Source organism: Symphalangus syndactylus, chromosome X, assembly GCF_028878055.3.
Source record: "Symphalangus syndactylus isolate Jambi chromosome X, NHGRI_mSymSyn1-v2.1_pri, whole genome shotgun sequence".
In the NCBI taxonomy this organism is placed as follows: domain Eukaryota; kingdom Metazoa; phylum Chordata; class Mammalia; order Primates; family Hylobatidae; genus Symphalangus; species Symphalangus syndactylus.
In genome coordinates this window covers 113,900,875-113,913,489 of record NC_072447.2, presented here as the reverse complement: position 1 = coordinate 113,913,489, position 12,615 = coordinate 113,900,875, and the positions used below count along the sequence as shown (strand labels likewise).

Below are 12,615 nucleotides of genomic sequence, written 5' to 3'. Positions count from 1 at the left end.
GAGAGCCCAGCAAATGTGCCCGGCAGACAAGCCCTCTGCTAAGAGCAAATGGCCTGCTGGGTCCCTGGCAGAAGTAGGCAATGTGTGGGAATTCAAGGGCAACCAGCCACACAGCTCCCAGGACAAAGGTGTGCTGAGAAAGCCCAGCTGCCCTTTGAGGGTCTTCCACAGCACAGAGGGCCAGAGGCCCCTTTTGTCGTCTGTTTGTTTTTCAAAGCAGAGGGCCTTCTGAGAGGGTTCTGGGAAGCATGGCCAGGACTCCTGGGTTCTCATAAATCTTTTAATAACAGTAAATGAAGAAACATTATTATAACAGTAAGCCCCACGGTGAGGGTTCCTTTTCATTCAAGGATCTTCAACAACAGAAACACCTGAGACTAAAATTCAGAATGCTAAGTATACAAATTAATGACCATTTATTTCCAAAGGCGACTGCAGAAACCATTTTGGTACAATCAAAAGGTTTTACAAGACAGAGAAAACACATTACAAAATGCCCCAAGAGGTGAGCAAACTGGTGGGGGCACAGAGCACGCAAGAACCAGCCTGACAAAAATCCTAAGCCTGCTGCTGTTTAGGGAGCGTACAAAGACTGGTTCTAAGGGAAGCCACTGTGTGGGGGTTCAGGGGAGACAGTGACAGGTCTGCCCAGTGCATAGCAATCCCAGCTGGGAATTGAGGAAGGACAGGGGTAGGGGAAGAGGGGCAGAGGCGTTTGCTAAGCTCCTGACAGAAACCATTACAGATCAGCCTATCACATTCTCTTCACTACAATAACACCAATATAAATGAAAGATTATTTAAAATAGAACACAAAATGGACACCAAAAGAAAGCAAGAGTTTTCAAAACAACAGCTTTGTTTGAAATGACTTTTCTTTTGTTTTATTTTTCATGGGGCTTTGTCTGTTTCTTGCCATGAGTAGCAAACCAGTGTACAAAAATGTCACAGACAAGAGCAACAAGCAACTAGGTTTTCCTGAGCCCAAATCAGCTCACTCTATATACACAAAAGGAGGGCTGCCTCCCTGTCACTGACTCCACCCACCACAAAGCGGGCAGGATGGGCAGTGGGGGGGAGCTCCTTCCCAGCCTGGGGCCTTGCCAAGGAGCCCACAAGGGCCTGCAGGAGCCCCTCCATAATCAGCGTCAGTGTCTTGTCTAACAGCATCACACATGGTCCTTTTTTCCTCCTCCCCTACCTCCCCTTCAGGAGAAACCAGTAAGAAAATCCTCTTCAGGAGGGGAGAGATGACTCTGGGTCAACATCTACAAATCCAAGGAAGTCTTTTTGGCAGAGGAAGGGGGGAAACTGGGCCCTTCTGCCACCCCCTGAGCCACGTAGCTTACCCCCAGCGCACTGCCCTGCCCCAACACCAGTGCACAGAGACCGGCTGACAACTTGCTCTCTGTGGGGAGCTGTGCCCACTTCATAAGACACTGAATTACCAATGATCACAAATATAAAAACCTCAACAGAGGCTACAGCAAAAGGGATGATCTGACAGCTAGACTGAGGTACTGTACGGTAAAGTTCGCCGATCACCCTGGTTAGCCCGGCGACCCTGCAAGCAGCTTCTATGAATGCGATGAAGTTTGAGGAGAGAGAGAGAGAGAGAGAGAGAAAGAGATTGCTGACTTGGGAAGACTGAGTCTGTGGCTTCAGAACCCTGCATGCCTTCACAGGCTGACAGAGGAACATGTTACTGTTGTGCCTCTGGGAAGATGGGCCAGATCATCTTTGGTGTACAAAACCAAATACTGAGGGCAGGGAGGACCAGAAGCAGGCGTGACTGGGTCTCTGCTATTTGGAGTGGATGCCACAAGTTGGCCAGCTCCACAGACTCTTCTTGGCCCACATCCCTGGCCAAGGCTACCTAGGGGCTGGAGGGAGCACTCTTTTCCCTTCCTGAGGCCATCTGAAAGGAAACTGCCCTCTTCTACAAACACCCTCACGCACGCAGAGCTCCCACACGCTGGCAAATGGCACATGGAAACCTGGCTGGGGAACTGGCTTGGCACCGACAGGAAAGCCCTGAGGAGGAGCTGGGAAGACAGCCCCACTAGCCACTGGGTGTGCAAGCTCCAGCTTCTCCCTCACTCCTGTACCAAAGCTGGGGCAGTAGAGGGCTGGCATTGGGCAGATATGAGGGCTACCCTATAAGGTGGGCTACCCTGTAAGGCAGGCTGCCAAGAGTCTGGTTGGGTTGCTTCTCTCCACGTTGGCTTGGCCCAAGATAAGAGTGAGATCTGGACCAGTTCAGATGCCTTATGCTCCCCAATGCCCCAAATACAGGCCATGGCTCCTTGTGAAGCCTATAGACTGGGCCGCCTCTATTCTTTTGACCTACATGTTTCTGAGCCAATCTGGCCCCCAAAAGCCCTGCATGCCCCCTTTACTTCTTCCTTCCTCTGACAGGTGGATCTGTCTCTGACTTGGCCATGCCAGGCATGTGACTTTTGCTTTCTTCTCTCCTTCCAAGCACCAGAAAGTGCCCTCCAGAATGGGTTGCTAAGCTGTAGACACAGCAAAGGCAAGCTTGTGGAGGATGTCAACGTGGGGAAGGCTCGAGCAACCAGGCAACCTGTGCCATGCCACAGAAACGAGGAGGAGGAGAAGACCTACACAGTCACACCCCTACGACATTCCGGAGCTAGCCCTCAGCTGAGGCACAGATCCTCTGCTGGCAGCAACTCCAAGTTCTGGTGGAGGACAGGCCAGGCCCCCAGGGGCTCCTCCCACAATCCCCTTCCAACTTCTCCTTTTATAAAGAGGCCAAGGGGCACTGGGGCCTTGTGTATTTCCTCATCAGCTATTCCTACACGTAGCAGTTTGACGGTGGGCAGGGCCAATCCAGCCGTTCAAGAAGCACCTCCCCTGGAGGGCTACCCTAGGGTGAGAGGCACTAAGAAAAGTTTGGCCCTGCCTTCAAAGAGGGCCAAAAACAAAGCTTACACATCAAAAGGAGCTCAGGAGAGTAAGAGCACTTGGTGTTCTCCCCTCCTGCTCCCCAAGCCCTGGGGATTGATAGCCTCAATGCCCGCAGGCCTCTGCAGAAGGACGGTCCCTCCCAGGGTTGCTTCCTATAGGTCCATTAGCTAAAACTATGACCACTGAGGCACCGAAGCTCAATGTAGGTCAAACACGGTCAAACTGGAAATACTGGAACTGGCCTAGGTCAACTGCGTGCCTAGAGTGGGACAGGGCAAGGGAGGCTCATCAGACAAAGTCACCAAATGATCTTTTCTGTTCTTAAGCAAATCTGTTCCTAGTGGGAGTCCATGTGGAGTCAGCAATGCCCAGCCACTTCCTGCCTGCTTGAGGTCCGTGCATAACTGAGCTGAAGTCCTTCAACAAAAGCTCCTCCTTGTGGAGCACCTGAACCTCCACCCATGAGGACCTAATTCTTTGGCAGCCCCCTTTCAACCTAGACATGGGATTTTGGGGTAGACAGGATGAGGAGGATGTGATGTCCCCCACATTAAACAATTCAGCACTGAGTCTGGATACACCGAAGAAACCTGGCCCCAGGGAAACAACAATGGCAAGAGCTACAGCTGCTCAACTCCGGGATGCAGACATTCCCTGTGAAACCAAGAAACAGATCTACAGAGTCTTCCAGAAATGGGCCCTGATGCGAGGATTCTCCAAACTCAAAAACCAACCAACCAGCCACTTCCAGCTCATTCTTACCTGAAGCTGCCTGAGAGAGGGAAAGAGGGAGGGAGGGAGGGAGGGGGGGAGGAGGAGGGGTGGGGGAGAGGGAAAGGAAGTGGGAACACATTTAAGGGGCACTCAAGATGAAAATGGTATCTATTATCAACATTTTCCTAAAACAGAGTGTATGATTCAAATCACAGTTTTCTGTGCTCACTTCTGATTGGGATATGCATCAGTTCTCAACTCTCACAGGCAGAATTTACACAGGGTCTGGCCTAGTACTGTATATATCTTGACCCTCTTCACTTTGGATTTGTCATTGCAATAGATCTCCAACCCTCTCAAAGGAATCTAGCCCTTGGGCTGGGTGGTGCTCTCACCTCCCACTCCAGGCAGCATCCTGGAGGGAGTGGCTGGTTGGCTGCTTACTTTGACTCATGGGACACCAGTGACCAGAATCTGGGTGGTTCTGTCTTGACCATGAGCTGTGAAATCCCTCGGCTCTGGGCTTGCCGCTGGTATAGAAACAAGGCCTCAGTCCCCCGTGGTAAGGGCTGTGCTGGAGACTAAATGGGATGCCAGCATAAGCCTGGAGGTCCCTGGCAGTGGAGAAATGAAACACAACCCAATCTCATTGCTTCGATGCCCAAAGAACTACTACTTGTTGTTCCCTTTCTCCTCAACCAGCTATTGTTAAAGCACCGACAAGCAGAGTGAAAGAGCCGCTCACTGCAATCTCCCCATGTAAGGCCACTAGGAGCAGAGAGAGAGCCAAAGGGAAGGAGGAAAATCCAGCGCCCAGCACTACACCCCAGGCTCAAGGAGACATTGTAGGGGGAAGAGCTGGGGAAGGAAGAGTGGTAGAAGAAAGGGACAGAAAGGAGGAAAAAGAAATACACCAAACATCCTACTGCCCTCTCCCATGATTTCATGAAGAACTGGGTGTTCTCCAAGTCAGGTCACGACTTGCTTCCTCAGGGAGGAAAAAAAAAAAAAAAATAAGCACCTTCAGTCTATTTTCTTGGCTGGAAGCCGGAGCAAATCCAGCAGATATTTACACAAGGGCCCAGCCATGTATGAGAACAGGATGACCAGCTTCCCGTGGGTCATGGTCATGAGAGTCTGGTGTCCCGAGGCCCAGATGCGATACCAGGGGCCGTAGAATGGGTCTGAGATGGCCGGACACAGCATGTTGTTCAAATTCACTTCGGTGACCTGCAGGGACAAGGGAGGTAGAGTGAGCGTTCACCATCCTTAGGCTTTCTCTGGCTTCTGCCAGTTCAGCCATCTCTACCTAATGGGGGACTAGACAAGGAGGGATTGACCAATCCCCACCTGTTTATAAAGGGATTTCTTCTCTCCCCTCGGTTTTCTGAGTAAGTCAAGGCTAGAGGCCTCTGGAGGTGATGGGGGAGGGCCGTCCAGTGGAAAAGCTGTTCAGTTTTGCTCACGGTCTTGCCTTCTGGTTGGGCCCAGAACTTGTTGCCATTCCTGAGCATCTACTATGTGCCTAGACCCAGAGAGGTGTTACAGGCTAACAGTACAGCCCACAGCGTGGGCCCTGCCTCCACGTAACCGGCAATCAATCAAGTGGGGGTGGTCAAAGGTTTACTACATCTGACCCCAAACCAGACACGGCTCACCCAGCTTTATACACTATGAGGAGGTCTGAGGAGCATACAATATGGGGGCTGAGTCCTCAGAGAAGATTTCATGACAGAAGTGGTACCTGAATGGACTCATGAAAGACGGATGGGGGTTTATGGTAAGGAATGGGGTGAGGGTTGCCCTCCTTGTAAGAGGCGTTGCCTGAGCATGGTATGTAGGGTGACATGAGCACACTGATGCCTCTGGAATCTGGGTCCCAGTGGAGAGCAGCAAGTGGTAAGGGTGTGAACTTTGTGCGGCTTCCTCCTGAGAGCACGGGAAGCATTCACACTGTTGGCAAGGAGCTCAGACTAAGCCCCCAGCAAACCAGAGCAGAGCCATACACCAGAATGAGGAAGAGAAAGTGACTGCTTCTACAAAGGTGTTGGGGACATCAGTTACATGCCCTAGTCATGCTAGGTCACGCGAGGCTCCACATGGCTAATGCTACATTACTGCCGCTTGCACACAAAACCAGACATGCCACACCTGCCCCGGGGACGGTCGCGGCACCTGCCTTCCAAAGCCCTTCAAGCCTGCTCACATTAAAGACAAGTCCTCACCACCTCTCAGGGAAGCTGGGGCTTTTATACCATGTCAAAGAGAGGTGGAGAACTCTCTGCCCTCAAGGGTGAGGTGACTCATACAGAGCAGTGGCAGAGCGAGGACTTGAACTTGGGTCTCCTGACCCCCAGCCCCAGTCCTGAGCTCTTCCTACTCACTTTGCCACTGATATACACTCTTACACTCAGCAATTTCGGGCTCTGGATAACTCAGCTACTGAGTCCAACCATCCAACCATTCTTCATGACTCCAGGAAGTTCTAAACACCCCAGAATGCTACAGGATTTCCCCAACACCACACTTCCACTGGCCATGAAGCTCAGGGAAGAGCGCAGCCTTCAGGGCCTATGAATGGGCCCAGGATGGACCCAAGGTCAGAAGACTCACCCAGGCCAAGGGGCAGGGCTAGGGTCCTGCCTCCCCATGGGGTCCACAACAAACCACTTTCCAGTTGCAGCTCATTGTTTCCGACCCAAGTGGCCACGAGTGAAAGGCATCCTTGCCTCCCCAGGGATGAAGGAAACAGTCATTACTGACAGACTCAGAAAACTCTTTGGAGAGGCCAAGGCTGTAGATCATAAATCAGCAATTCAGACACAACAATCTGACATCCTGGCCTTTAGCATCTTGTATTTTCAAAACAAAGTGATACGCCAGCACCAACCAGGATTATCGAGATTTATGGAGAACTGCAAACAGAGGGGATAGAAGGGGATATAACCAAACTTACCAGGCCAAGGATCTGCAAGACGCTGAAGTGATAAAAGAACATGAGGCCAGTTGAGAGAAGAGCCCACCGGAAACTGCTGAGGGGCTCTGGAGTGTAAGCACCTGGAGGAAGAGGGGAGATGGTGAGATGGCAGGAATAGTGACCCACTTCACCTTTGTACCATGAGGGTGCAGGTACTGAGGTCACAGCTGCTGCCTGATGACTGTTCCTTTTACTGATCATAGGCAACTACTCAAGAGACAGCCCCGCTGATTAGCTGGGTACTCAACCCAGCCCCTTCCTGCCCTCTGTCCTGCCACTTATTTCTGGGGTCACTACAAAGAGAGGACTTTTTTTTTTTTTAATCATAAAAGTGGTATGTATTCATTAAAGAAAATTTTCACGAGTTTGTCTTTTTGGTCATTTTCTCTGCCTCAGGATTTTCTTTTCTTTCTTTTCTAAATTAGTATTTGCAATCTTACTGTACATATAATTGTATACCCTTCATTCCCACATTTACTTCCTCGTGTTTCTAAAGAGAAATGTCATTGAGGAAGTATGGTGTAGTGGTTGAGAATGTTAACTATCAAGTTAGATTTGAGTTCAAATGTTGACTCTACTGCTTACGGGCCATGTGAAAAGTTGTTTAAAATCCTCATATCTCAGCTTACTTGCCTATAAAATGGGGACAATAGTACTACCTACTTCTTAGTGTTGGAGGAATAAATGAAACAATATACTGAGAGCTCCTAGTTCAGAGTCTGGTACAATGTAAGTGCTCAGTGAGTGTTAAATGCTGGCATTATCTTAATTATTATTCAAATAACTGAAGAATGTGCCAACTTTCCCCCAGGGATACCAAAAATGATATATTTTCCCTCTATCATTGCTAAAAAGTACCATCCCAGTAGGCCTGGATGTATTCCAGAGCTTGGAGAATGGGGGCATGGTTTATAGGATGTTGTGGGTATCACTCTGAGTGGGAACTCAGAGTAGGGAATGCTGACGAATGAAAGGGATCTGGAACCCCCACCCCAAGCAATTAAGGTTGACATCATATCCTAGACTATCATTTTCCCAAGTCAGTCTTTCACTGATTCATCCATTCATTCAACAGTTATAAGGCACCTTGTGTATTCCAAGTCCTGTGCAAAGCTTTGAGGACAGGAAAATAAAGAAGGCAGGTTCCCTGCAATTGCAGACTCACAGTCAACAACTACAACACAGGGTAGCTGGTGGGATGACTGAGGTCTGCGCCACCTGTTATGGGACAACAAAACTCAGCCAGGGGCACAAGGAATGCTTCTTGGTACAGCGAGTACTGGTGCAAAGCCCAGAAGGACAAATAGGACTTAAGGAGGGGCCTAGGAATTCCAAAGCACAAGCTTGCATGGAGACAGACAAGAGTGGGGCAATTCAGAGAACTATGGATAAAGGTTCCATGGGGCCACAGGGGAGAGTGTAATGGGGCAGTTAGAAGGTACTAGACTCAGAGGTTGGCAGGGCTGGTCTGCTCCAGGCTGCGACACATAGGACACTAGAAGCCATGCTGAGGTCTTCGGGCTTCATCCCATGCACCAGGGTCATGAACTCAAATGCCCCAACTCTCAGGCAGATAATTGGAAGCAGGGGTGCGACCAGGGCCTAACAGACACTACAGGATGCTGGAGACTGTCAAACTGAAAAGCCCACACCCCTTCTAAAGAGGGCAACCACCACTCAGCTCCATCCAATCATTGCCCTGAAGGGATGTGGACCCAGAGTTACCAGGTTTTTTCACTTTTGCAAGAGAAGCCAACATATATGAACTTTTATGTGAAATTTTCTGATTTTCCAATGTTGGCGACTAATTCAAAACGTTTTAAGAACATTTTGGACCAAGCAAAACATGTCTTCTGAATGGATTTCAGCCCATGGGTGGCCAGCTTTGAGCTCTGCTGTGGAGTCACAGAAAGGAGTAGAAGTTTTGAAGCAGTAAGGTGAGGTGATCACATGTGTGTCTGCAAAGGATCGCCCTGGCTGGTGTGCAGGGGATGGACTCAAGCAGACAGAGTCGAGGCAGGGAGGCTGGTAAGAAGATTGCCGCAGGAGCCCAAAAAGAGAACAGGACGAATGGCCTTGGAAGGCAACAGCAGTGAAGTTGGAGGAGAGTGGGGGGAAAATCACCCCGATGTGGAAGACTGGAGAAGACTGTTGGGGAGATGGGGGTTGGTAAGGGAGAGGAAGGATCTTGGAAGACTCCCAGGGTTCTGGCTGGGGTATCACTGGGTTGATGGTGCCATTTATTGCTATGGAGAAGAGAGGAAAAGGCAAATTGGGACAGAAGGGAAATGATGAGGCCAAGTTTAGACATGAAATTGAGGTGTATGTGGAATATCCAAGTGGAAATAGGTCTTTGGCAGCTGCCTGTACTCTAGGACATATAGTGTGATGGATAAGAGCGTGGGCAGTGAAGCTCAACAGGTAGAGGTTTGCAAATCCTGGCCCCATCACTTATCAACTTTGGGGCCTTGGGAAAGTCTCAGCATCTCTTGAACTCGGTTCTACTCACCTATAAAATGGGGTGGCACTTCCTAATTCACAATATTGTTGGAGAGATGAGATGAGATAATATACCGTAATTACAGTATTGTATCTGGGATTTAGCAAATGCTGATTATTTTCATTGTTGTATGAGTCACAAACTCAGTGGAGAGGATGGGGGTGAGCATGGAGATGTAGGTGTCATCAGCACACAGTGGTAACTGAAGTCATGGGAACATACGTAGAAAGAGAGAAGGAAAAGGCCAGAGGCAGAATGCCAAGGAAAACCACGTAAGGAGAGCACGTGGGGGAGAAGAGAAAGGAGACTTTCTTCAGTGACTAAAGTGGGGACCAGGGCTGGGGGCTCTTCTGTGGAAGAAGCTCAGGCTTGCTTTAGGCTCATGGCACATCTGAGTCAGAAGGCCCTTGCAGACATAGATATCATTCCCTCCATTTTATAGATGGAGAAATTCCAGGCTAGAAGATGGGCAATATCACAGCCAAAGTCGTAAGAGTGGAGTACTGCAGAAATGAACTCTCATTCACTGCCAGGGGACTCACTAGGAAGCTCAATGCTCCTGTTGCCACTTGTGAAGGCCTCCAGCACACAAGTTGGATTGTCTCTTCCCTTGTCTGTCCAACCCTCTGGACCAAGTGCATCTCAGGGTCAAGGACCACGTCAGGCCACTTCTGCATTCCTAGCATCTAGCACAGTGCTTGGTGCGTGAAAATGCACAGAGCTATGCCCTTAAGGCATGCAGACATTCCTGTCTGCTGAATGAGTGTGGACTGGGCACCATGTTGTCACCCTGGCTGCGGTGGGCATACAGAGGAAGAGGAGGCCTGGAGGACCAACAAATGCTTAGGCTGCCACTCCTCCCACTGCTGGAGCCCCCAGTCCTGTTGTCCCGGGTGCCCCCTCCCTCCATCCTCCCTGCTCGGCGCCCCCTAGTGGCAGATGGGCAGCAGTGACTGAGCCAAGGGGCGGTGGCAGGAAAGCCAGTGGGTGTTGGCAGGGGGTGTCCTCAGCCAGGAGGCAGCTCTACAGCCAGCCCTGTAATCATGCTCCTCCCGTCTTGCCCCATGCTGCAGAGGGAAAGGAACACTCACGGAAACTACCAGGGACACTGTTTCTCAGTGCTCTCACTGCCCCTTGCCCAAACCCCCACTTTAGTAGCATTCATTCTGTGCTGCATCATCCATCCCACACCAGACTGTTAGTTCTCTGAGAGAGAGGCTGTTTCTGAATTACCTCTTCACGTCCAGCACCTGGTACACAGTGGGCACTCCAAAAGTAATCACTGCTTGGGTGAATGAATGGTATAGACTTTCTGGAGAATCATAAAATTATAACTCTTTGCCTCAAAAATACTACTTTGCGGACCACCATCAAATACCTAAATACTCCAACAAACCACCCTAATTTGCGCAAAGATATTTACACCTGCGCTATCTATAATACTGAGAAACTGGAAACAAATCAAGTGGGGAGATAGTTACATAAACTATGGTACCTCAACATTGTGCAACAGAGTCCACTACCGTTCAAATGACAGCCAAACTATGTATCTGTCTATGGCTGGTAATGGCAAGGACAAAAGACAAAACACCAGGCAGTACACAAATGGCAGAAAATACAGCTTAGTAGTTTAAAAACAAAGGCCTTGGGGCCATGTAGCCTTGGGTTTGAATCATGGCTCTGCCACTACCCATAGGAGCGACCTTGGGCAAATTGTGCTGCCCCTCTAAGCCTGTTTTCCTGCTGGTGGGCTGAGGGTAACATCTACCTCTAAGGGCTGGTGAGTGGAAAAAGGGAGATAAAAGTATATACGACAGCTATCCTGGCATGCAGATGGCTGCTGCTATTTTTTATCACGGCGACCACAACCATCCAAAATCTTCTAAAAGACTAGAAGAGGATGGGGAATCTTCTAAAGAGGTGATCTTCCCTATGAAGGAGGACTTCCACTATGGTTTCCACTGCCTTTTACTGTTACTGATTCTTTTCATTGAAAAGTTGATCAAGTATTCAATTTTTTTTGAAAAAGTAAAAAAAGAAAGTACTCTGAGAATAGATGATCCAGTCTACACAGATATATGCAAATTGTATGCAAACACACATCATTCTCTTTTCTGTATACCTGCATGTGGCCCTTGGGAAAATCCCAGTGAAAAACCAGTTGAAAACAGAAACTTAAGCACTTTCAAAAAATTAAACATATAAAAGCTTTTTCTCCTTTAAGAAAAAATGTGACATTTTTTGCTAGCATCTGATATCCCAGGAAGAGAGAAGCAAGTCAGCTGTAAAGGTAGGGGAAAACCTAGATAATAGCTTTTTCTAAAATCAATTTCTGCCAGAAGCAAGTTTTATGAGTCCTGGGAAAGAAGTCAACTGCACCAGCAGCAGCCAAGACTGATCCCCACAGGCCTCCCAGGGGCCCCTTTTCTCATCCTATAATCCCACTCATGAAGGAGTTATACTAAGGAGATGAGACGGGGCAGTGTGACATCCCACTCTCCAATCTTCTTCCTGCTTCCTTCAACTCACTCACTTATTCATGGTACCCATTCACTCAACATCTATAGAGTCCACATTGGGAGTAAGACTCCATGCCAGACAGTGGAAAGAAGGAGGCAAAGATGGTCCCCGCTCTTGGGAACTACCTGTGTTTACAAGTGAATAATGCAATGGTGTAGTAAGATAAGTGCATTAAGTAACAGGGACACTGAGGAAAAGTAGCTGGAGAAGATGACAGCTGAGGTGAGCTTTGCAGAACCAGAAGGGGTTGGGGTAGGGCCTTGAAGGAAGGAGGGTACCCTCCAGGCAGAGGTTATAGCCTGAGAAAAGGTGTGGAGACATGAAACAGCATGCTGTTTGTGTGCAGTTACAAGGAGTTCTGCGTTACTGGAAAGGAGAGAACTTTGTGAGAAGGGACATGTGTCAGGAGATGAAGCTGGAAAAACATGCAGGTGAGGCTGGGTCATGAAAAGCCTTGTTTGCCATGCTGGGAACTTGGCCTTTATCTTATATACAATGAGAAGCCACTGAAAGGTTTTAACAAGGAGAATAGAAAGGTCAAATTTATGTTTCAGCTACCTAGACTGCCCTGGCAGCAATGTGGACAATGGACTGGAGAGGGACAAGACTGATGACAAGTTCAAATGGTACTGCAGTGGCATAGAGGACTTGGCAATTTGTCAGACAGGAAGGAGACATCTAGACTAACTTCCAGGTCTATGACTTCAGTAACTAAGAGGAGGTAATTTAGGGAAGAGATGAGCTCAGGTTGGAGCATGCCAGCACTGAATGCCTATCCACTACGCCAGCAGATTTCTCCAATAGGCTGTTATGTCCAGGTCTAGTGCTCGGGAGAGGGAGATGGCCTGGAAACAGGACTTGGGGTATGGATAAGATCAATGAGAAAGAGTCCACAAAATGTGATAAAAGGATCAAGGAGGAAGCCTGGAAAATACAACAGTTAAGTGGCTAGCAGAAGGAGAAAGATCCATGA

The 12,615-nt window shown here is 49.0% G+C and overlaps 2 protein-coding genes across 18 annotated transcripts in view; both read right to left on the bottom strand.

The window, feature by feature from the left end:
- Positions 1–266: 266 nt before the first annotated feature.
- LOC129476081 (uncharacterized) lies at positions 267–2,136 on the bottom strand. The gene is given in 2 exon segments (XM_055268674.2): positions 267–1,959; positions 1,961–2,136. Coding segments are annotated over 2 exon segments (456 nt in total). The 3' UTR covers positions 267–1,679.
- Positions 267–12,615, bottom strand: part of TMEM164 (transmembrane protein 164) — a 175,274-nt gene continuing 162,925 nt past the window's right edge. For 16 of the 17 annotated variants that reach the window (XM_055268672.2, XM_063635259.1, XM_063635262.1 and 13 more), the window contains 2 exons: positions 6,602–6,702; positions 267–4,875 (listed from right to left, as the gene is read on the bottom strand). In XM_055268672.2, the coding sequence (XP_055124647.1) occupies positions 4,669–4,875; positions 6,602–6,702 (308 nt within the window). In that variant the 3' untranslated portion in view covers positions 267–4,668. Of the gene's footprint in view, positions 4,876–6,601; positions 6,703–12,615 lie in introns of those variants that run through there. The other variant, XR_010119760.1, reaches the window with a different exon arrangement.